Source organism: Amblyraja radiata, chromosome 18, assembly GCF_010909765.2.
Source record: "Amblyraja radiata isolate CabotCenter1 chromosome 18, sAmbRad1.1.pri, whole genome shotgun sequence".
Lineage (NCBI taxonomy): Eukaryota > Metazoa > Chordata > Chondrichthyes > Rajiformes > Rajidae > Amblyraja > Amblyraja radiata.
In genome coordinates this window covers 14,610,418-14,635,334 of record NC_045973.1, presented here as the reverse complement: position 1 = coordinate 14,635,334, position 24,917 = coordinate 14,610,418, and the positions used below count along the sequence as shown (strand labels likewise).

The following is a 24,917-nucleotide window of genomic DNA, read 5'->3' as shown; positions in this document are numbered from 1 at the left end:
CAGGCCATACTGTGTGGTCCCAAGATGCTTAACAGGAGAATTATCAAACAGAAATTACACATTGAACCATAAAATAAAGAATCTGAACAGATTACCAAAAGCCTGGTCAATGAGGCAGATTTTAAAGAGCTTCTTAAAGGATGAGAGAGAAAGGCAGAGAGCTTTGAGGAGGTGCTCCCAGAGCTTTGGATCAAAGCAGCTCAAAACACAGCGATGGAATGATTCACCAGCCTTGATCAGCACATGGAAAAGAGGACTTGAAGATCCAGACCTCTAACCCAGGTACCAAACTTACTATTGACCAGCAGTAATTCTGATTCAGCTATACACGTAGAAATTGTGCTCAGCCTACAAGAGACACCTCAACGCACACAAAAAACACCACTTCTACAAGATCCTCCACATCTGCTGGCTGGATCAATGTACCATTGTTTCCTGGACTAGCTTCAATGCTCAGATGCAGCTTAACCTGCCCAACCTGCCTGGTGCTCAGCCACATTGTCCACTGGACTCCTGCAGTGAGCGCTCTATTATGAATTCTGCCGCAGCAAGGGCATGGAGTGGATCAAGTGACGAGGAAGTGAAAATGCTTCAAAAATGTCCACAAAGACACCAAGATCGAATGTTAAATGTCCGCTGAACTTCACAGCTGTGTATCTCTGGCTTATTAATAGTTGTCTATCTTCTTAAAAGTTGTTGCCACTCCTGCTCCTCCCTTCTCCCTTCTCCTCCCCCCCCTCCCCCCTCTTTTAAAGGATTTACCGTACACTGTGCTAGCCGTCTTAATTACAGCGCCAACCTTCCTGTTCATCGCGGTGTGTGCCTGTATCACCTTGGCTTCGCACCGTGTGAATTTCAGACAGCGCTCCCCCCACTTGCCCTGGCCCCTGCCTTTGCGATGTGTTTGTGTGTGTGTTCCACTCTGGCAGTCGCCGTTCCAGTTCCTGGTTTTTCAGGCAGTCCACTGAAAAATCGCCTAAGTGGGACAGGCCCATCAGGAGCACATAGGTCTAGAAAGCTTGCGTACTTGGAATGCATTGCATTGCAAGGGTTGGTGGTTGCAATTGAGGCCAACGAGGACCTTTAGCAAGAAAATAACTTTAAAAGTGATGTTTTGAAGACAGGGAGTCACAGAACAGGTATGATGGGTGAAAAGTCTCCAGAGGTGACAGATTTTTGGATAAGCACTTTAGGCAGAGGGGATGATTGGAGGTTGGCCAGGACAGCCTTGGAGTAGACAGATCTCAAAGGCATAATTGAAGGTTTCAGCAAGTGATCAGCTGAGACAGGGCTGCAGACAAGCAGCTCAAAGCATAGTGATGCAATGGTATAAATTCCAGTGCACCAGCCTTCAGAAAAAGAGTGTTGGAAGACAAGACCTCTAATGCTGGTACCAAACCCACAGTCTGGAGACCAACTGTAACTCTCACCCTGCTGTACATGTCAAAATTGCAATGAGTCTACAATGGGCGGTACATAGCGAATCTTCTCAGATGCCAAAGAAAGTAAATATGCAGATGCGCTTCCTTGATCACCACATCATTGTGATGCGATTATGTTTGGTTGCTGGTGATATGGATGCCTGGGAACGTGAAGCTGTCGACTATGGATAAGGACAGCTCCATGGATAAGGACAGTGTCGTATTCCCCGCACTCCGCTTCCTCAGGTCAACAAGCAGCTTTCATAATGGTGAAATTAAAGACTAGATTGTTCTGACAACAAAACACAAAGCTCATGATCTCTTTCCCATACTCCTTCCTAGTTTAGTTCTGAGATACAACGTGGAAACAGGCTCTTCGGCCCACCAAGTCCGTGCTGACCAGTGATCAATCAGTACACTAGTTCTATCCAACACAATCAGGTCAATTTACAGAAGCCAGTTAACCTCCAAACCTGCACGGCTTTGGAATGTGGGAGGAAACCAGAGCACCCAGAGAAAACCCACGTGGTCACAGGGAGAATGTACAAACTTTGTACAAACAGCACCCGTAGTCAGAATTGAACCTGGGTCTCTGGTGGTGTAAGGTAGCAACTCAACCGCTGCATCACTGTGCTGCCCACATAATTCTTCCTTGATGTAGCTGATAACCGTGGTATCATCGGCAAACTTAACGATTGAGTTGGTACGATACTTGCATGTTACACAATCATGGGTGTACAGGGAATAGAGTGTGCGATTGACCACACGACCTTGAGGGGCAACAGTGCTAAGGGCCATTGCTGGAATTTTATTTGCCTGTTCAAAGTGAATGTAAAAGGCATTAACTTCTTCTATTGGAGATGCGTAATTGCCAGAGATGGCACGTGATTTTGGCTTATAGCCCATCATGGTATTCAGGACTTGCCACTCGTATCTGGCATCCACTTGTGAGAATTGAGTCTTTAGCTTATTCTAGAATATTTTCTTGCTAATCTGATAACCTTACAGAGATCATACTCAGCCTTCTTGTACAGTCCGAAGTCTTCCTTTTTGAAAGCCTCGGATCCAGACTTCAGCAGAGAGCGAATTTCCCTTTTGATCCAACGTGTCTGGTTAGATCTCAGTGTAATGGCAATGGAGACCAGGGAATCTATTGTCGTTTTACCATTTCTGTTCCCCAGCAAAGGTGTTCAGTTGGGATGCAGAAATGCAGTGGATATCACGGTGAACAATTATGCCGAGAGACAGAAATAAAGAGAAAATTGCATTTTTAGGAGACCTAATGGCAGATTTATTTAAAAAAAATGAAATCTAGTGAGATCTATTGGGAAATATTTAGCTTGGAAAATACATTATGTCATTCCACCACTCACATGGTTTATTTTCCTGTTTCGATGACCAACTTTATACTTTAGAGATATAGCATAGAAACAGGCCCTTCGACCTACCGAGTCCATGCCGACCAGTGATTACCCGTCCACCAGCACCATCCTTCTCCCCATAATCCTTGACACCCTTATCTACCAAGTATCTGTCAATCTCTGCCTTAAAAATATTTTTAAAACACCCAATGACTTGTTACGGGACTGTTTGTTTGAAACTGAAATGGTTTACTCACAGAATCTCTGGAATACTTCAAAGGATGGTGAAGGTTAAACCATTGAGGGTATTTAATGAGATTTTTTGGAAGATTAGGGAATTAAAGGCGATTGGGAACTGGCCCAGAAAAGGAGATGGGGCCATATGTAGATTAACTATAACCACATTGAATGGGAGACAAGGCTTAAGCGGTCAGCTCTTGCTCCTACTTTCTTATATTTCAGAGGAATTCACAATTCATTCTATTTCAGGAGATTGAGGGAAATGAATAATAAGAATAAATGAAAGAGTTGGTTGGTTGACTCCCGCTAATTGAAGGAAATAACCGGTGGACCACCATGTCCCTCATCATTCCCAATGAACATCCCCTTGTGTAAAAAAGGTGACATTCCGTCAAATTTATAGCTGGTGTGCTGTGCTGATCATCTGATCTAGCTTGTCACTTGTGGACACTCACACATTGCTCTGTCTCTTTTATCGTTGGCAAGTGCAGACTGCACAGCTGAAGGCTAAATATCAGGAAGGTTAATTGGTGACCAGAACCATCCATTCACTGATGATTCCATTGCAACTGCCCAAGACGGATAATGACCTTGCATTTAATGAGTTCTATCCAACTGCAAGCAATGCTGTCAAACTGATAATAAGAGCCCTGAAGTTCCACACTTGCTGCCTCATGATATCCACTCCCACCTGTTAGTAGGGAGTGATCCTGATTCAATCCGGGTTCGAACCTGACAACGGGTACTGCCTGTCCCGAGTTTGTACGTTCTTCCCGTGACCTGCGTGGGTTTTCTTCGAGATCTTCTGTTCCCACCCACATGCCAAAGATGTACAGATTTGTACAGGTTAATTGGCTTGGTATAAATGTGAAGTTGTCCCTATTATGTGTAGGGTAGCGTTAATGTCCGGGGGTTGCTGGTCGGTGCGCCTCGATGGGCCGAATGGCCTATTTCCACGCTGTATTGCTAAACTAAACTCAAACTCTACCTGCATCTCCTGGATGATTTATTTATGTTGTATCCCTGATACCAGCAGTGGTTTCTGGATGTGAAGATGGTAATGGGAACTGGCTGGAAATTATCAGGAAATTATGAGTTTTGGAGGAAGGTGAAAATGGAACAGACAGTGCAATCCCCACTGCATGAAGAGAATGAAACAAAGTAGCGCAGAAAATAAAGGTTTACCGTTCCTCCAAAATTTCTCAAGACTTCCATTGTTTCTTTATGAACCATAGTTTTTAAGTTTCCCCTGTCATAACTTCCACACCCAAAAGTTAAACGATATTCAAAACATCTTAAGGAAGCTTACCTCAAGCAATTTTTATTATGAGAATGAGAGTCAAAGAGCCATGGAGAAATTCAGCACAAAAACATGCTCTTCAACTCATGGAATCTGCACCAAACATTAACCACCCATTTACACAAATCCTATATTAATCTTTAATCACATTGATTTTAATTCATCCCACATTTCCATCAACTATCCACCAGATTCTATCACTCAGCTGCACACCATTGGTCAGATAACACAACAACTCCCAAGTCTTTGGGCTGTGGGAGGAAACCAGAACATCCAGAGGAAATCCACAAGATCAGAGAGCAAACAGATCGCATCAGATGTCAGATAGACACAAAAAGCTGGAGTAACTCAGCGGGTCAGGCAGCATCTCAGGAGAAAAGCAATAGGTGATGTTTCGGATCGAGACCCTTCTTCAGACTGAGAGTCAGGGGGAAAGGGAAGTGCGAGATATAGAAGGTACATAGGACAAGGATCTGCAAAAAGCAACGATGATCAAGGAAAGGTGGAGCCAACAATGGTCCATTGTTGTATGTGGAGTAGGCAATAACGGGTTATACAGACAGTTAAACTCAGCAAGAGGTCAGAATTGAACTTGGGTCTCTGGAACTGTGAGGCAGCAGCACCGCAATCTACATCATTGTGTCACCCACTGCCGTCCACGTTTCCACCTGTAGGACCTTTCATCCTATTGCATTCTATATAATCTTCAGTCACACCAGGGGTAAGACCCAACAGGTACAAATAATGGATTCATGCGACTTTCTGGGCCAAAGACCTTTTGATCCAGTTGGGTTTCTTTACCTTATTGGAAGCATCTTGTGGGTGTGGGTGGGTGGGGGGGTTTGGGCAGAGCAGTTGTGGGGGGAGTGATGTGAGGGCGAGGGAGGGGGTAGTGGGCGGGTAGGAGGGATGTGTGGGCGTGGCAGTTGTGGGGGGGGGGGAGGGTGTGTGGACAGGGGGAGTGGTGCAAACACATTTTGCACTCACAGCACAGGAGAACGGTGAGTGAACTGGCGAAAAATGGTAGCGCTATCGCGTACCATTTCTGCGCAGATAGAAAAACCACGCAAACCGGAAGAGCACAAGATCAGAGTTTTAGTTATGTATAGAAGATAGATTTCCCGCTTCTGCGGTATTTTGTCCTTTACAGAAAACCAATGCAAGTTATACCGATAGTTACTGAGCCAAATAAACCATCATAGTACACTCGTGTACAACATAGAGTGAAGTGTGACACAAAATGCTGGAGTAACTCGGCGGGATAGGCAACATCTCTGGAGAGAAGGAATGGGTGACGTTTCGGGTCGAGATCCTTCTTCAGACTGACGATCAGTTACTCCAGCATTTTGTGTCTACCTTTGATTCAAACCAGCATCTGCAGTTCTTTCCTGCACATGGAGTGAAGTGTAATTAACTCCCATTTGCCAGAATCATCAAAGATGAAGTGAGACCCGAGATGCATGATCAGTAACTGCTTGCTGTTAACAACATCTATGTTGTTAGTACTATTAAACATTGAGCAATGGTTTACATCAAGTAATGGGATATGTAAAATTAATCTGGCAGGATCGAGATCAGCACAAACATTACCGTAGTTTCCAAATATTGCAATTTCTCTGCACCAGCTGGGTCCTATTCAAATACAACATCACAGTTATTTCAACATCTAGGATTAGTCTGACTTAATTTCCAGTTTGTATTTTGATTCACTGATACGTTTCCAGACACAAGGCAGTTTTCTTGCATCATAAAAAGATTGTACTGTAACATTCAACATTAAGTAATTAATCTGTCCTTTAAAGTCTCAGCTGTTGAAAAGTCTGTGTTTATCTTGTTGTGTCGCTCATCATCACAAAACTCCACTCTTATGGATAAAAGACATGAAGCTAATCACTGGAGTAACTCAACAGGTCAGGCCGCATCTCCAGAGAAAAATAATAGTTGACGTTTCCCGTCAAGACCTTTCTTCAGACTGAAGGGTTACATCCCGAAACATCACCTATTCCTTTTCTCCAGAGAAGCTGCCTGACCTGCTGAGTTACTCCAGCATTTTGTTTCTATCTTCGGTATAAACAAGCATCTGCAGTTCCTTCCTACACATTAAGCTAACCCTTAGATAAGCTTTGTTCATCATTATATTGCTGTACCACCTAAATTCTCAGGAAACTACTTGAATATTGCTGGAAAATGTGTGTAGACATCTTGCAATCATTTAAAATATCAAGAAAGTAAATTAAAAAGACAAAATTTAAGACATTAAACTAAAGCAAAATATTTTTAGAGAAATATCTTACTTATGTCATCACCTCCCTGAATTGAGCTTGACAAACTAGAGCAATGTAGAGTGAGCACAGTGTTGCATGGTGGCCTAGCGGTAGAATTGCTGCTTTACAGCGCCAGATATCTGCGTTCAATCCTGACTAAGGGTGCTTGTTTGTACGGAGCTCTCCCCCTGACCTGCATGGGTTTTCTCTGAGATCTTGGGTTTCGTCCCCCACTCCAAAGACCTACAGGTTCGTAGGTTAATTGGCATGGTATAAATGTAATGTATGGGGATCGCTGGTTGTGCAGACTCAGTTGGGTAATGGGCCTGTTTCCGCTCGGTATCGCTAAACGACAAACTACAAACTAAACTAAAGGTTTATGGTTGTGTTAGATGAATTTATTCCAGTCCTTGCATATTTGAACCATTCATTTATTCCTGTTAGTTATCTAATTTTTTTGCTGTGTTTTTTGCTGTGTTTTCAAAATGCCAATAGTCCTGATCTCTCCAGGATATTATCTTTATTTTTCAAGATTCGCAAATGGCTAATAAAATCCATTCGTTCCTTGCATTGTTTTAAATGTGGAGCTTTGATGTTGAGGCTTGGTTTGCTCTGAAATGAGCTTTTTACAGGTGAGACCATGCCATAGTTTGTTCATAAACCGCTAACCTTTTCTCTGTGTATATTTTTGCAGCCACTGAAACGCGTTGACTGGAATGGGCCCGGACTGAAGTACAACGTTAGTTGGAGACTACAAGGCGTTGACACCAAATGGCATGCACATACAGGCAACAAGCATCATCACTTTGTTGAGAATACCCCAACATTTGTACCTTATGACATCAAAGTACAAGCCATAAACGATATTGGAGAGGGTCCTGAACCAAAGATTGTAACAGGATATTCAGGAGAGGACTGTAAGTAATTTTGTTCTCAATTGCACTTTGAAACATCTCTCTATTTGAAAAGTTCAGCAAAATTCCAATTGGTTCCATAATATGTATTTCCCTTTGGTACCCATATATGTTATTTTCAATTTTTTTTCATTAAAAATGCATCCAAACTATGTGATGCAGGAACAATTTTAGAAGCAATTATACATTAACATAGGATTACTTATTCCTGCAATTTTGTAGTAGGAATCTAAAGTTTGTGACGTCATATCCCACCTGAAGAAAGTGATACAAATACATTTAGTTCAGTTTGGTCATTTCTCTGAGAGACATGATCAGCAAAACAGCCAAGTTATCACTTAAATTTTAACCAGATTGTTATGGAAGGAAACAGCTGCCCATACACATATATTGACATTCAACTCCAATCCCGTACTCTATAATTGACTTTGGGAATGGGTCACACACTCAGTTGCATCGGGCTTTATCCACATCCCAAATATAAACAAATGGAACTGTGTTCAATGCTACGTTGCCCATCAAGGATCAAATGTGCATTATCATAGAAATATGAACACACAAGAAAAATGGGCCTGATAGTAACTACAAGGCGGAGAAAAAATATGGGTCGAGTCCTGGGAGAATGGATAACAAATAAGGAAGGGTCACTGACCCAAAACATTGACTGGTTTCTCCTTCTGCAGATGATGCTTGACTGGCTGAGTTGCTTTTGCACTTTATGGGTTTTTTTGGGAGAATATATTTCCCTCTGGTGCTGTTAAACTAACAGTTGTGATTGCTTCAATATTTTTTCCCGATATGTTTCCCATCCATAGCCAGAAACTGGCTGGGCTATGGTCGTAAATATATCCAGGTTTCAGAAATGAGTTTAGGTTTAGATTAATTATTATTGTCGCTAGTACCGAGGTACAGTGAAAAGCTTGAATCATGAAAGAGGTTGAGTGTGGGAAGTGTTGGGAGAAGGGAGAAGAGTCCTGTCATATATCACACACAGCATGTGGATCATCAAAACTGCTTTTCACTCTTCTCCACTTATCTCCCAAAAACTCCTAATTCCAGAACAGGGGATGGAAACAGATAGCAAAGGTTAGCATTGGGAGGGGTTGTGATTGCTGATCCCACTGTTGTGACTGGCAGTTCATGAGTGACTGCTTGTGGAGTTTGGCTTGCCAAACCAAGAATGTTGTGGTAGTGGGATTGCTGGTGAATAAGGAAAAAAGTCCTTCTGCCACAAAGCTACAAACATTGGTGTAATTAGCTAATGGATCCATCCTTCAAGCCATAACAATAGTTCAGGCAACCTGGTGATCAGATATGAACATTAAAAAATAAATAAACTTAGCTTAAAAATATTTTAGGAACTAACCCATCAGCCGAGAGGCATATTTATCATTTACCTCCAAACGACCTTCATTGTAAACCAAAAGTGGCCAGATTAGTTTATTTTATGTTTGCCACCATCATCCTGTGCAGATTGGAACATTAACATGACATGAAAAGTGATATGAAGTCAATGATCAATTGTTGAAAATGTTACACCTTTAGACTTTGGAAATTACTTTGAGTGTGGAATGTATCTGTGACTTGTGATAAGTTGGAGCAATTTCTTAGGAACTGTTCACTCCACACTCCCAGATTAAAACTTACACTGTGACATATCCTTACTGCTTAGCTCCAGCAGCAAGCAAACATAAAACAAAAATGACTTAATCTAAGAAAAGTTACATATAATCTATCATCTAGGTTACCATATTTATGATACACATCTAACGAGAAATTACAGCACCATTACACTGATATGTTGCTCCTATAATCATTCAGATTCAAAGTAAAATTTGATGTTCCTACACAACAGCATAATATATTTACAACAACTTTGGTAAATCCACAGGGAAATTCCATTGCAAGATGTGCTGAATTCATTTGTAGTGAGCGGCATCACATAAATTCTCTCTGGAAAATTCAGAGATGACGGCAATTTGTACTTTCTATTTTAAGACCGAACTGCGAAGTGATGTATTTTGAGAAGTCAAATAGGGTAGGACATGAGGAATAAATGGTAGGGCACCCAGGAATGTTAATGAACAGAGAGATCCAGTGGTGCAAGTGTATTGTTCCTTGAAAGAAGCAACTTGGGTGGATGGAGTGGTGAAGAAAGCATATGGTATAATGTAATAAAAAGGAACTGCAGATGCTGGTTTATACCAAAGATAGACACAAAGTACTGTACTAACTCAATGGTTCAGGCAGCATCTCTGGAGAAAATGGATAGGTGATGGTTTGAGGAACTTTCAGACTGTAGAGTGGAGAGGGGGACTGCAGGCAAGTTGCTTCCAATCCTCCCCCCACTCCCTCCCAAAAGGAACTAGGGTCCCGACCTGAAATGTCACCTATCTATTTTCTCCAGAGATGCTGCCTGACCTGCTGAATTACTCCAGCACTTTATATCCATCCAAAGCATATGGCATGCTTGCCTCCATAGGATGGGGCAATGTTAAAACATTACAAAACACTGGTTAGGCTGCAGTTCAGAGATGGTCAGCATGCTATGGGTTGGATTTGGTTGCACTGGATTGAGTGTATAAGAGATTCATCACAACATTACTTGGATCAGAAGACTTTAGTTATAGTGTCATTGGTTAGGCTGAACTTATTTTCCCTGGAATGAAGAAGACTGTGGAATGACCTGATTGAAGTATGCAGCATTGTGAGAGCATTGTAAGTAAGATAGCACTACATGGGGGAAAAATGGGCTATCAGAGTACAGGTTTATGGTGTTAGGAAGGAGTTTTAAAGAGGAACAGAGGGACGGTTTTTTTTTACACAGAGAGTAGTTGATATCTGGAATGGGCTAACAGGGATGGTGGTGGAACCAGATCATGATATTTAGGAGGCATTCAGACAGATGCTTAAAAGGATACAGTCCTAATGTAGGCGTGAGATTAGTGTAAATGGACCATACAATTTGCAAGGACTTGGTGGGTATAGGGTCTGTTTCTGTGATGTACAACTCCATGAGTCAATTTATCTTATTTTAGAGAAGCATTAAAGGTGATAATTCAGTGCGAGTGAAACATTGCTCAGAACAAGTGAACAGCCGACTCAGCAAGCTTCCTAGTTAGAAACAGAAACATTTTGTATTGATTCATTAAAATGTAAATCTGTTTTCTTTTTGAAAGTAACATTTCAGGATGCAGGATTGGAGTGATTTGAAGCCTAATAGTTTAATTTAGTTTATTGTCACGTGTTGCATGCGGTCCAGTCAGCGGAAAGACTATTCGTGATCACAGCATGTTTTGGGAACAGCTTCATCTAACACCACAAGAAATTGCAGAGAATTGTGGACGCAGCCTAGGCCATCACACAAACCAACCCCACATTCATTGACTCGATCTACACTTCACCCTGCCTCGGCAAGGCAACCAGCATAATCAAGGATGAGTCTCACCCCCTCTTCAGACTATCTTTACAATATGGCAAAAAGAGTAACTTCAGAAGAACAAGATGACTTTGGCTTTATTGCACATCAATAATATTTTGTCATGCTCTACCTGAGTTTATTGAGGAAATATTCATAGGACTTGATTGCTAAGATTGGTAATCAGCTATTATTTCATCAATACAATAATTAAGATGGTAGAAAATAACTTAAATGCACAATAGATGTTTTGAGCGATTTTGATGGGATGGGTTATATCACTCAAAATCCCGATACAATCGCTGTATAATCGCGCACTATGGGTTGTAGTGCAAGGTATGTGGCATATACAAGACAGTGGCTGAAGGCCAACCCCTTAAGAATTTTGTAAGTTTCTATAAGGGGGGATCTTATAGATACTTACAAATTTCTTAAGGGGTTGGACAGGCTAGATACAGGAAGATTGTTCCCGATGTTGGGGAAGTCCAGAACAAGGGGTCACAGTTTAAGGATAAGGGGGAAATCTTTTAGGACCGAGATGAGAAAAACATTTTTCACACAGAGAGTGGTGAATCTCTGGAATTCTCTGCCACAGTTGAGGCCAGTTCATTGGCTATATTTAAGAGGGAGTTAGATGTGGCCCTTGTGGCTAAAGGTATCAGGGGGTATGGAGAGAAGGCAGGTACAGGATACTGAGTTGGATGATCAGCCATGATCATATTGAATGGTGGTGCAGGCTCGAAGGGCCGAATGGCCTACTTCTGCACCTATTTTCTATGTTTCAATGTGGCCTGAAACATCTCTGTTGCTCCAGTCTATACCAATTGGGTTCCTTTAGGCAGCTTGAAGCCTCAAGATAACTGCAAGTGAAATGTCATCTCCACAATGTTCTGACAGTGTTGCTCATTCTTCCAAAACTGCCATTGACAATCTCATTCAGCCCATTTCATTTATATTCCTAAACTAAATATTCGTTTGATAGTTTCATTAAATTACTTCAATCTAACTCACCGATTTTATAATTCATTAAAAAAAGGTAAAGATTAGTGAAGATAAATGTCTTCTCCTTACAGTCAGAAGCAGGAAAATTTATAGTGGGGAATAAGGAAATGGCAGAGAAATTAATCATGTAGTTTTGTTCTGTCTTCATGGAAGGAGGCATAAATAACACCCGAGAGATGCTTGGGGACCAAGAGGAGGAATAAAAGTAAATTGGTGTTAGTTGAATAATAGTGCTTGAGAAACTAATGGCACTAAAAGTTGATCAATCATCAGGCTTTATAATCTGCGTCCCAGAGTATTAGACAATGTGGCTGTTGAAATAGTGGATGCAGTGGCAATCATCAGCTGAACTTGGCTAGATTTACGGGCAGTTTCTGCAGTTGGCAGGTGGCAAATGTATCCCCAAAAAAGGTTGGGAAGAGAAGGCATGGATCTATAGACTGGTTAACCTGACATGAGTAATAGGGAAAAATGCTAGAGTCTATAATAAAACTTGTGATAAAAGACTATTAAAAAATATCAAGGGGCCAGAAAAAAATCAATATAGATTTATGAAAGGAAAATGTTTTTTGACAAAACTTCTGAAGTGTTTTGAGGATGTAGCTGGTAGAATAGATAAGGGAGAACCAGAGGATATTCTGTGTTTATACTCTCAGAAGGACTTTAGGTCATGAAACACGGTACCCATTTAGTCCAAAAATGCATAAAGTATATTTTCTAGACAATACTAATATTGATATCCATGTGTAATCTCTAAATGTCACTGTTTAAGCTCCTTATCATTCTATACACAATCTAACAAAAATAAATTCACCACCTTTCTTGAAAATTTCGATTTTTTAACTTCACTTAAGAACATTTCTTAACTTCACTCATAAATAAACAAGCTACAATTTTACAGTTAGTCCAGTCTCTCCTATCAGAGTTTATCATGCCAGTATCTCATCAGTTGAATTTCTTTAGCCTGTTGACTGCTCCCAACTCAAGGAATGAAACAAAGTTTATTTAGTGTCCAAATATATGGAAATATATGTATGTTTAATATGTACAATATGTGTACATATATGTACATAAATAAAATGCATGTAATTATTTGGCCAGGGAAGAATGTGGAACCATAGGAAGAATGTTCTTGGTGGAAATATAGAAAGACTTTATTAGATTAAATTTGAGGATTAGTGAGTTGCTCCGTGAAAACTGAATGAGTATGGTCACGATTCATTGGAGTTCTGAAAAATGAGAGATGAAAACATTGCGATTATGAGATGGACAGACTAGGCAGATACTGAGAGGCTCAAAATGCTGGAGTAACTCAGCGGGTCAGGCAGCATCTCTGGAGAAAAGGAATAGGTGATGTTTTGAGTCGGAACCTTTCTCCAGACCCAAAGTAGAACTTCAGTAGAAGACTCAGTAGACTTCTAGTGAGAGGCTGTTCACTGCAGCTGGATACGGAAGCTTGGGATAAAGTCTCAAGATTAAGGGGGTGGCTGTTTAGAAACAATATGGGAATAATCCTTTTCATGGCATAGGCTGCATTCCTTGAGGGAGCTGTATACATTTGGTTATATTGGACATTGTGGGAGAGATGTTTGAACTCAAAGAGAATCAGACCATATGTGGCAAGTGAGTTTGAGGTACAGGATCAGCCATGGTTTAGTTGGAAGTGGGAAGATTCCTACCCCTGCTCCTATTTCTTCCCAAGTCTCAGTTTTTTTGGGGGCAGAGTTTTTGGTAGATGTTTAGTGTGCTCAAGGAACTTTCTTCAGGCAATTTTTCCAAAGGGAAAAGAGGAATAATCATGAAATTACTTTAATTGTAGTTACAAATACAATTGCTCTATCAAAATAAAATGCTTCTGATTCTGTGGGAACTGCCTGCATTTCCACATTCCTCATTTAACTGTACATGTTTACACACATAACTATCAACAACTTTAGATTTCTATGCAGAATCCATAGTTGCTGTTAGTCATTCACCACTTTTCTTGATCAGTGTTCTGCGGGAAGAGGAGGTTTCAACAATTCCCCAATCCCTACGGTTTGGAATATACATAAATATCCAACACCAGGTATCAGGACTGCTACTAACTGCACACTAAACAAATTCCACCGTATCTAAATCGTTAGCACTATGGCAGTCCCAGATTATATTTGGGAATTCAAAATCACATTTTATGATAGCGTTATTATTCATGCAACTGTCTGCAATCTCTCTGCATATTTATTACTCTCATTCCCGTTGACAATTTGGGGGCTTATAGTACAATCAGAGCAAGATGAATATCTCCTTGTTATTGCTCAGCTCCACCCATAAAGACTCACTGGATATTCCTTCAATAATGCCATCTCGGACTACTGCCATTATCTCCTGAATCAATATGTAAATAAGCTCTTCTAAGCTCCCCCCCAAACCTAGTTCAGGCAATAAAACACTGAAACACTGATTCAAGCACTGGAACAACTAATCTTTAATTTTGGATTGCACAACAAATTCCCCTATACGATACCTAAACCACCGCGGGTTCGATCCTTGTATCTGCCTGGCCAAGCCCTTCAGCCTCGTGCAAGCAGAAACACTCCAAAAGGTCACTCAGTCCAAAGCGCTCTTCCAGAAGATCGACAAAGGTCCTCGTGGGGACTGCTTTTTATAGGTCCCCAAACCTTGGCTGAACTACAGAGGGGTGGTCTCTTTGCAAGAGAATGTGAAAGCTCAGAGCTAATTTCACCACAACGATGACAAGAAATAGTTGATATCTTTGTACTTGTGCTGTTATTGCACCTGAAATAGATCTGGAGATAGTCTAGTTCCAATTGATTGTAACAATTAGAGAGGCTTTATTTGTGTATTTTGAATTACAGGTGAGGATATAATTAATCCATGATCTAGAGTGGAATTGTTCAAGTGAAAATAGAATCAAAACCTACGCAGTCTAAGCAAAATATTGATATTGATGTCCACAACAGATTTTCTGAAATGTGTTGTTTATTAAACTTAGCAATGCATCAAATATTTAATACTTATTTCAATAGGGGCCTATTTAATAATCTGCTTTATTCTGAGAATAATTCATGGCTCTCTCTTGATCTCTTGAAACCATTGTTGATTAATAACTTTATCATTGTACAGATGCCTTTTTGCATTCTCTTTTGTTTCAATTCAAAATTCATAACAAGAGGGATAGCTTAATTTGATTGAAGAAACATTCTATTTTCTTCTTCACTTTATCACCATACATGTTGTAAGATGCCCAAGGGTGTATTGATTGATGGACTCCACGTAAAATGTGATTTTTATGTGATATTGCAGGCTTCCATAGCATCAGTAGTATCCTAATGCATCCAACAATCACAAATAACATTTTCTCTGGAAGACTCTGTACAGTTTTACTCTTGATTGAAGCACAAGAAAAGGTGCACACTTTATGGAAGGCTCATTGAGGAACTGAGAACAAATCAACCTCTCTATATGTTGTTCCTCTTGGCAAAGAAATCTATTATACTGCTTCCCTAATCTGGTCCTTGTGTGACAGTAGACCTGTGATTGATATTTAACCGCCTAGCAAGCTAGGTTTAAACAAAATTAGAATGAAACCATGAGGCCCCTATTCATTGACTCAAGATGTGGGTATAGTGAATTTTTTTTTCCAACTATGCCATCCTTTCAAAGTTCTCATTGCCAATTCCTGTGAGCCGATGAGTGAATTGAGAGAGTTGTTCCACAGACCAGTCAAGCAACACTCTGACAGTCTCACTCACAGTATTGCATCTTCAATTAATATTCCAGCATCCTTCGTAACAAGACTAAGCTGCTTTACAGCCCTGGGTGGGGCCCTATCTAGAGATTGTGTGCAGTTTGGGTCAATGTATCTGATAAAGGGTGTTCTCACATTGGAGGAAGAGCAACAATGGTTCATTGAATCTACTATGGCCTGAAACATAGTCCCCCCATTTCAGGACACCATAATGTTTGGGACACATGGCTTCACAGGCATTTGTAATTGCTCAGGTGTGCTTAAATGCCTCCTTAACGCAGGTATAATAGAGCTCTCGGCACAAGATGAGCACATAAGCCATTATGAGACTGAGAAACAAGAATAAAACTGTTAGAGACATCAGCCAAAACTTAGGCTCACCAAAATCAACTGTTTGGAACATAATTAAGAAGAAAGAGAGCACTGGTGAGCTTACTAATCGCAAAGGGACTGGCAAGCCAAGGAAGACCTCCACAGCTGATGACAGAATAATTCTCTCTATAATAAAGAAAAATCCCCAAACACCTGTCCTACTGATCAGAAACACTCTTCAGGAGCCACATGTGGATTTGTCAATGACCACTGTCTGCAGAAGACTTCATGAGCAGAAATAAAGAGGCTGCACTGCAAGATGCAAACCACTGGTTAGCCGCAAAAATAGGATGGCCAGGTTACAGTTTTCCCAGAAGTACTGAAAAGAGCAACCACAGTTCTGGAAAATGGTCCTGTGGACAGATGAGATGAAGATTAACTTATATCAGAGTAATGGCAAGAGCAAAGTATGGAGGAGAGAAGGAACTGCCCAAGATCCAAAGCATACCACCTCATCTGTGAAACACTGTGGTGGGGGTGTTATGGCCTGGCATGTATGGCTACTGAAGGTACTGGCTCACTTATCTTCATTGACGATACAACTGCTGATGGTAGTAGCATAATGAATTCTAAAGTGTATAGACACATCCTATCTGCTCAAGTTCAAACAAATGCCTCAAAACTCATTGGCTGGCGGTTCATTCTACAGCAAGACAAATGATCCCAAACATACTGCTGAAGCAACAAAGGAGTTTTTCAAAGCTAAAAAATGGTCAATTCTTGAGTGGCCAAGTCAATCACCCAATCTGAACCCAATTGAGCATGCTACCTATATGCTGAAGAGAAAACTGAAGGGGACTAACCCCCAAAACAAGCATAAGCTAAAGATGGCTGCAATACAGGCCCGGCAGAACATCACCAGAGAAGACACCCAGCAATTGGTGATGTCCATGAATTGTAGACTTCAAGCAGTCATTGCAAGCAAAGAATATGCAACAAAATACTAAACATAACTACTTTGATTTACAAGACATTGCTGTGTCCCAAACATTATGGTGCCCTGAAATGGAGGAACTATGTATAAACACAGCTGTAATTTCTACATGGTGAAACCAAAATGTATAAAAATGGCCTTTATTAAAATTTGACAATGTACACTTTAACCATTTGAGATTTTTTTCTATTACAAATCTCAAATAGTGGAGTACAGAGGCAAATAATTATATGACTGGTCTTTGTCCCAAACATTATTGTCCCAAACGACTTGTGTTCAGGTGGCATTCGCTCCTCCCCATGGACCTCCTCTCCTGATCCAGAGCCATCGTGATGCCTTCTCCGCTGCCTCTGTGGTGTTCTTGATGGCCCTTCTCCTTGCCACTCCGTTGATGCCCAGTGCATTCCAGGCTTTGTAGAGCGATTGCCCTGCAAAACCTCTGCAGCCAACCTCGATGGGCATACACCTTGTCTTCCAGCCCTGCTTACGGCAGTCTATGACCAGCTCTTCATACTTGGCCATCTTCCTCTCGTGGGCCTCCTCCAGACGGTCCTCCCACGGCACAGTCAGTTCCAACAAGACGATGTTTTTGGTCGCCTCTGAGACCAGGAGGATATCTGGCCTCAGGGTGGTTGTGGCAATGTGCCGTGGGAACTTCAGCTGTTTCACCAGGTCTACGGAAAGCTGCCAGTCCTGCGCAGTCGCCAGGATTCCTGACTGATTCCTCGCTGCTGTGGTTCTTGGCAGCTGCACTCCGGCCTTCACGAAGGTGATCATCTGGGTGGTGGGGCGTTCTCGTCTACAGCTGCTGATTCCCATGCTGATGGCTTCTGCAATGGGTTTAAGAACCTGGTCGTGACGCCATGTGTACCGGCCCTGCCCAAGAGGCTTTGGGCAACAGCTCAGGATGTGTTCCAACGTCCCCTTGCCTGAACATTGCGGGCAATCTGGAGATTCCGCTTTGCCCAAGATGAAGAGGTTCGATGGGCTGGGCAGGACATCATACACTGCCTGGACCAGGAACTTGATGCGCTGTGGTTCAGCCTGCCAGAGCTCAGTCCATGTGACTTTTCGGTCCATGGCCTGCTCCCACCTTGTCCAGGCTCCCTGCTGCCTCAATCCAACTGCTCTGGTACACCTCTCCTCCTCCACCACTGCCCTCACTTCCTCCTGGACCAGCCTGCGCCTCTCCTTCCCCTTGGCCTTGTCAAACTGGGGAGATGGGAAGATTCCCAGGCCTGCTCTTCCCCGAGTCACTGCTCCCACCAGGACTCTGTGGCGTATCCGGGACTCTGCTTGCAGCACGGCTTCGCCGGCTCTCCACTTCCTCCCAGTTTTCACCTCCACCCCTGCTTGAGCCACCTTGGGGTCGCTGGAGTCCCTGTACATCATCACCTCTCTGGCCCGAGTCACCTTGAACTCCTCCTCCAGGGACTTCAGGGGCAGCTGGAGCTTGGTGTTATTTCCGTAAAGGGCGATGCTGCTAAGGCTCCTGGGCAGTCCCAGCCACCTTCTGAGAAAGCTGCTGACTTTCCTGTCCAATCTCTCTACGATGGATATTGGGACTTCGTAGACAAGCAGTGGCCAGAGTATCCTTGGCAGGATACCATGCTGGTAAATCCATGCCTTGAACTTGCCGGGAAGCCCTGACCGGTCCACTGCTCTCAACCAGCTCTCCAGCTCCTGACAGGTTGCCTGGACAGATGCTGTATCCTTCAGGCTGCTGTTAAACACCTTGCCAAGACTCTTCACTGGCTTTTCGGAGACAGTTGGGATTGGTGACCCTTCGATGCTGAAGCGGAACCTGTCCATGACTTTGCCCTTCTTCAGCACCAGTGACCTTGATTTTCCTGGCTTAAACCTCATCCTTGCCCATCCAATCAGTTTCTCCAAACCCTGCAGGATCCACCTGCCTCCTGGCAATGTTGTAGGCCGTCATCAATAATAGAATCGATCTCCACTACAATATGTAATTTGAACTGAGAACATGATGTGCTGAAATACTCAGCAGGTGAGGCAGCATCTGTCCAAGAGAAACCGTTAATATTTAGGATCCAAAACTCTAGCGATACCTTCATTGTATTAATGATTAATAAAATAATCATTTGCTGAGTACCCTAATTGTGGTTCTCTGAAAGCAAAGTCCAGGATCTAAGAATGAATGTCCAAAATAGAACCATCATTTCTTCAACCATTTCTTCAAAAAAAGAATATCTTGTATAAAGAATTCATAAAATTCAGAACTATAGAAGCAGAAAGTAAATATAAAAGATACAAAAACAAATTGACTAGCATTATGAGGATATGTAAGAAAGATTATTATAATAAAATATTAAACGATAATAAAAATAATATCAAGGGCATATGGAATGTGTTAAATAATATTATCAGGAATGGATCAATGAATATAAACTACCCTCAGTATTTTGAAGACAATGATACAACTGTAAGCGATATGAATGATGTGGTTAATGGGTTTAACAAATTTTTTGTAAGTGTGGGACCAAAACTGGCAGAAGAAATCGATAATCCACAGTCAGAAGAAGGAGAGGGGAAGGTTGTGGATTTGTTAGACAGCAACCCAAACTCAATGTTTTTGAAAGCAGCTGATGAAAAGGAGATTATTGACATTGTTAGTAATTGTAAGAATAAAAGGTCTACAGACTGGAATGGCATTGATATGGCTTTAATCAAGGTAATCATTGGTGTAATTGTAAAACCCTTAACTTATATTTGCAATTTATCTTTTCAAAACTGGTGTATTTCCATGTGAAATGAAAACTGCCAAAGTCATCCCACTATACAAAGCTGGAGACAGAAATCAATTTACAAATTACAGGCCGGTGTCGTTACTCTCTCAGTTCTCAAAAATATTAGAAAAACTGTATGTAAGTAGATTAGATAACTTTATCGAGAAGCACGAATTGCTAGTTGATAGTCAATATGGATTCAGGTCAAACAGATCGACATCCATGGCATTAATGGAGTTAATTATAGACATTACCAGTTCTATAGATAACAAGAAATATGCAGTGGGTGTATTTATAGATTTGAAAAAAGCATTCGATACAATTGATCATCATTTGCTAATCAAAAAACTGGAAAAGTATGGAATCAGAGGGGTTGTACTAGCGTGGATGAGAAGCTACATAAGTAAAAGACATCAGTTTGTGCAAATAGGGGACTGCAAATCAACATGCTTAGAAATAACTTGTGGAGTCCCACAGGGGTCGGTTTTGGGCCCCAAATTATTTATTTTGTATATTAATGATATATGTAGGGTGTCAAACCTCTTGAAATTTGTGTTATTTGCAGATGACACTAATATTTTCTGTGATGGGGACAATTTGCAGCAGCTTTTGGAGGTGGTCACAGCAGAAATTAGTAAACTAAAAACATGGTTTGATTTGAATAAATAATCATTAAATGTAAACAAAACCAAACTTATGCTGTTTGGAAAACGCAAAATAAATACACAAGTAAAAGTAATGATAAATAATGTTGAAATAGAAAGAGTGTATGAAAATAAATTTCTGGGTGTGATTCTTGATCACAAAATCTGCTGGAAACCCCATATAAAACATGTGAGAGCAAAAGTAGCATGGAGTATTGGAATGATGGGGAACGCAAGGCATGTTTTGAATGAGAGAGCACTGTATATTCTGTACAGCTCGCTTGTGTTACCGTATTTAGATTACTGTGTGGAAGTATGGGGCAACACCTACAAAACCACCTTACAATCACTAAGTACACTACAGAAAAGAGCTATTTGTATAGTAAACAATGTAGGATATCATGAACACACCAATATACTGTATTTAAAATTACACACCTTAAAGATTAAGGATCTGGTAGAATTTAAGACTGCACAAATAATTCATAAAGCAAAAAATAAACTGCTACCTGTAAACATACAAAAACTGTTCAAAGACAGAGAGGGGGGTTATAACTTTAGAGGGAAACTAAACTTGAAACAGCATTATGCTCGGACCAATTTAAAAAGTATGTGTATTTCCATTTGTGGGGTGGTTTTGTGGAATGGTCTTGATGAAACGATTAAACAAAGTATGAATATAATGCAATTTAAAAAAATGTACAAAAGATATATCTTTGAAAAGTACAGTAATGAGGAAGGAGAATGTAAATCTCACAGATGCTAATGGTGCTTGTTCTTTTTGTTCTTTTCTTTTTTGGTTCTTTTTTTCTTAATAGCTTGATTGGAGTAGTTTTATTTGCATTGTCTGTTTAGTTTATTTTATTGGATTTTGCATTTGTTAATGGTGAAGAATGGGGGTGGGACTTGACAAGCATAGGCTTCTTCCTATCCTTTTTCGAACGAGTCTAATGTGTATTATGTTGAAATTGGATTTTGATGTTTTAATTTATGTATGTACATATATGTTATGTGTATGTGTGTATATGTGTATATGTATGTATGTATATATGTGCATGTATATGTATGTATGTGTGTATGTATTTATGTATATATATATGTATATATATAATTTTCCTTTTATTTATTCATTTTCATCTTTTCTTTTCTTTTTTTTTTAATCGTTCGAATTAAAGATATAATTCATTCAAACCTATCTAACTGGCTAATAGCATTTAATGAATAAATTCCCTTCAAGGTGGTTCTTTACTTTTTTTCCTTGGAACATTAACACATACAATACTTCCAAGAAATATTTGAGATAAATTAAAATTACTTGGATCAGTGTGATCTAAGCAATCTATAATGGGTTTAGCAATGCATTTAATTGACTTTTTCACCATAAAAGCAAACATTTTCTCCCCTTTATCAGCTACTAATTTTAACAGTTTAATTTCACGTGTGTCACAAAATATAACTGCTGTTCTTTAGGTTGTAATGGTTTTAATGGATACTGTCTGACTTTCTTGTTTCAGTTAAGACAATTTGATTTTCCAGTATTGTTGAGTTTCCAGTATTACCACAGCAACTATAAAAGTACTTATTTGGCTATAATGTGCTCCAAAATGTCCTCAGGTCCTGAAATGTACTAAATAGAGTCTTTCTTGTGTTCTAATGATAGGCACTGTGTTAGTGACTAGAGCTCTGACCAGCTGTTCTGTTTATCCACGGAACAAGATGAGCAAACAATAATCTGGCACGTGTACTCCTGTTCCTCCATTTTGTAGGGTGTTGAAAACCAATGAAAAAAACGTTTGCTGACACTTTAATGATGTCAATTAGCTCAACCAGTAGATTCTCCGACTTCACCTTGAAATTATCTCAAAAGTCTTTTGACACTGATTTATGTCAGAGTTGTTTTTCTCTATTTATACTGCAGTACTTCTTCTCTGTCTCGAAAACTGCCTTTTGGAAACAGGATTGCTGGTACAGCAGGAATAGTTTTTTCTAGCACATCGTAAGAAGGTGTCAGTACCTACTGGAAGCTTTAAAACTGATTTAAGTATGTTGTAAGAATGTCTCCATTTTGTAGGAAGGAGAGTTTATAAGAAATAAAATTATCTCTCAGCATTTTCTGTTGTCCAACTACAATATATTGTTGCACATATCATAGAACTAGCTTGAACGAGTTATTATTGAATGGATAGCATGGACAAAGTTGTCCACAGGGCCTGTTTCCATGCTGTATCTCTAAACATAAACGTATATGCTGTGGGAATATCTCTTTTGGACCCTGGCAGAAATGATTTGTGATGTAGAGGTATTTTGTTCCTTGGTTAAAGCAAACTCCAGAATGGAGAAATAAACGCTTTTATTTGCAATAACATTTGCAAATCAGTTAATCAGTGTAATTCAAAATCAATCTGGGGTTCTCTAATTGTTCACATTAATTATTGACAAGAGTTGACTAATCTTCAGTATAGTTATGTTCATGCTTCATTAAAGCTGCAGGATTAGAAATTTGTCAATGTACATTTCTTTCTGGAAGGAGAAGGCACATATTTATAACCCACGGGCAAGGTTGATTGCACTACAAACGTAATTGTACAATGAAATGCATCTCAAACTGTGCAGACTCCAGTGGAGAAGATAACTTGCCTCTTCTGTTCGTGAATGCTGATAGATGATTAAACTGGTAACTGGGGTAGGAAGAAAGGGCTCCAAGAACAGATCTGTCCTGAACAATTGGTGCAGAGCATTTGGGTCCTTAAATCAAAGCTTTCACAAAGATGCTTACCCTTTTGATTTGAAATAATCATGGAGCTAGTCCATTGTCCATTTAATTGCCACAAGTTATATCATGGAATGTTTAAGAGCATTGGATACTGCAAAGACTTCAGGACAGGATAACGGCCCTCCTGAGGACGTGCTCCAGAAGGACAGCACACTGGCGGCAGCGGAGGAGTTACTGCCTTAAAACGCCAGAGACCCAGGTTCGAACCTGACTATGGGTGCTGTCTGCACGGAGTTTGTATGTTCCTCCTGTGACCACGTGGGTTTTCTCCAGGTGCTCTGATTTCATCCCCCATTCCAAAGATGTGCAGGTTTGTAGGTTAATTGGCATCTGTAAATTGTCTCTTGTGTACAGGCTAGGACTAGTGTACGGGTGATCGCTGGTCAGTGTGGACTCAGTGGGCTGAAGAGCCTAGTTCCACGGTATCTCTAAACTAAACTAAACTAAAGGAGCTGCATTTCTAGTTAAGCTGGTCCAATGCAACCATAACCATACCCGGTGAAAGAAAAAAAGCTTAGAGGTATGTGTGACAGAGAGAGAGAATAATTTGAAGGGATACAGAAAAAAGAGGTAAAATTAGTCTGGTGTGTGCTGGCTTGAACTTGGTGGACTGAATGGTCTCCTATATTGTAAGGGTAAGAACAAAGAACTAGAACAGTGCAGTATAAGAACAGGCCCTTTGGCCTGCAATATATGTGCAGAACATGACTACAAGGCCTAGTCATAAACCATTTCCCTCTATTCCTCCATATCCATGTGCCCATCCAGAGGCCTCTTAAATGCCACTATCATATCTGCCTCAACCACCAACCCTGGCAATACATTCCAAGCACTCACCACGCTCTGTGTAAAGACGCAACCTCGCATCCTGCCCCACTAAACATAGAAACATAGAAACATAGAAAATAGGTGCAGGAGTAGGCCATTCGGCCCTTCGAGCCTGCACCGCCATTCAATATGATCATGGCTGATCATCCAACTCAGTATCCTGTACCTGCCTTCTCTCCATACCCCCTGATCCCTTTAGCCACAAGGGCCACATCTAACTCCCTCTTAAATATAGCCAATGAACTGGCCTCAACTACCTTCTGCGGGAGAGAATTCCAGAGATTCACCACTCTCTGTGTGAAAAAAGTTTTCCTCATCTCGGTCCTAAAAGATTTCCCCCTTATCCTTAAACTGTGACCCCTTGTTCTGGACATAGAGCTGTGTCCGCTAGTATATGATTTTCCCATCCTGGGAGAAAGGTTCTGAGTGTCTACTATGCCCTGAACCGTTTACATTTTATAAGTAAACCTTTCCCAGATTTGAAAACATTCCCGCCAGAAGAAAACTAAATATTTTCCATGGCACACAATAAGGATGATTTTCTGACACTGAAAGAAAGTGGAGAGAATTGCAGTTCATTGAAATAAGGTACATTCAAGGGAAAAGTTGTTTGTAAGTGCGGATTGTCTGCTGAGAGTTGCATTCAAAGCATGACAAAGTACGGGTGTCAGGGGTTATGGGGAGAAGGCAGGAGAATGGGGTTAGGAGGAAGAGGGTCTAAAAGAAAACTCATTAAAATAATCATAATGGCACATTGCACAGTTGATGACTTGAGCTTCTTATTTTAATCCCTACTTCTAAGATCAGAACTCGAGGATGGAGTTGAGATATTCTGATGAAAAACTGTATTAAACCTCTTCAGTATCCTTTCAACTGCTAGTTACTGTACTAATTTCTCCCTGGAGGCAAGTCATTTTAGCTAAAAGAAAATTAATAAACTTAATT

General features: G+C 40.7%; 1 protein-coding gene across 6 annotated transcripts in view; it reads left to right on the top strand.

The window, feature by feature from the left end:
* The window catches only part of chl1 (cell adhesion molecule L1 like), a 649,066-nt gene that overhangs the window by 457,747 nt on the left and 166,402 nt on the right, over nt 1-24,917 (top strand). For all 6 annotated transcript variants that reach the window (XM_033036735.1, XM_033036736.1, XM_033036738.1 and 3 more), the window contains one exon: nt 7,281-7,503. In XM_033036735.1, coding sequence (XP_032892626.1) covers nt 7,281-7,503 — 223 coding nt within the window. The remainder of the gene's footprint in view (nt 1-7,280; nt 7,504-24,917) is intronic.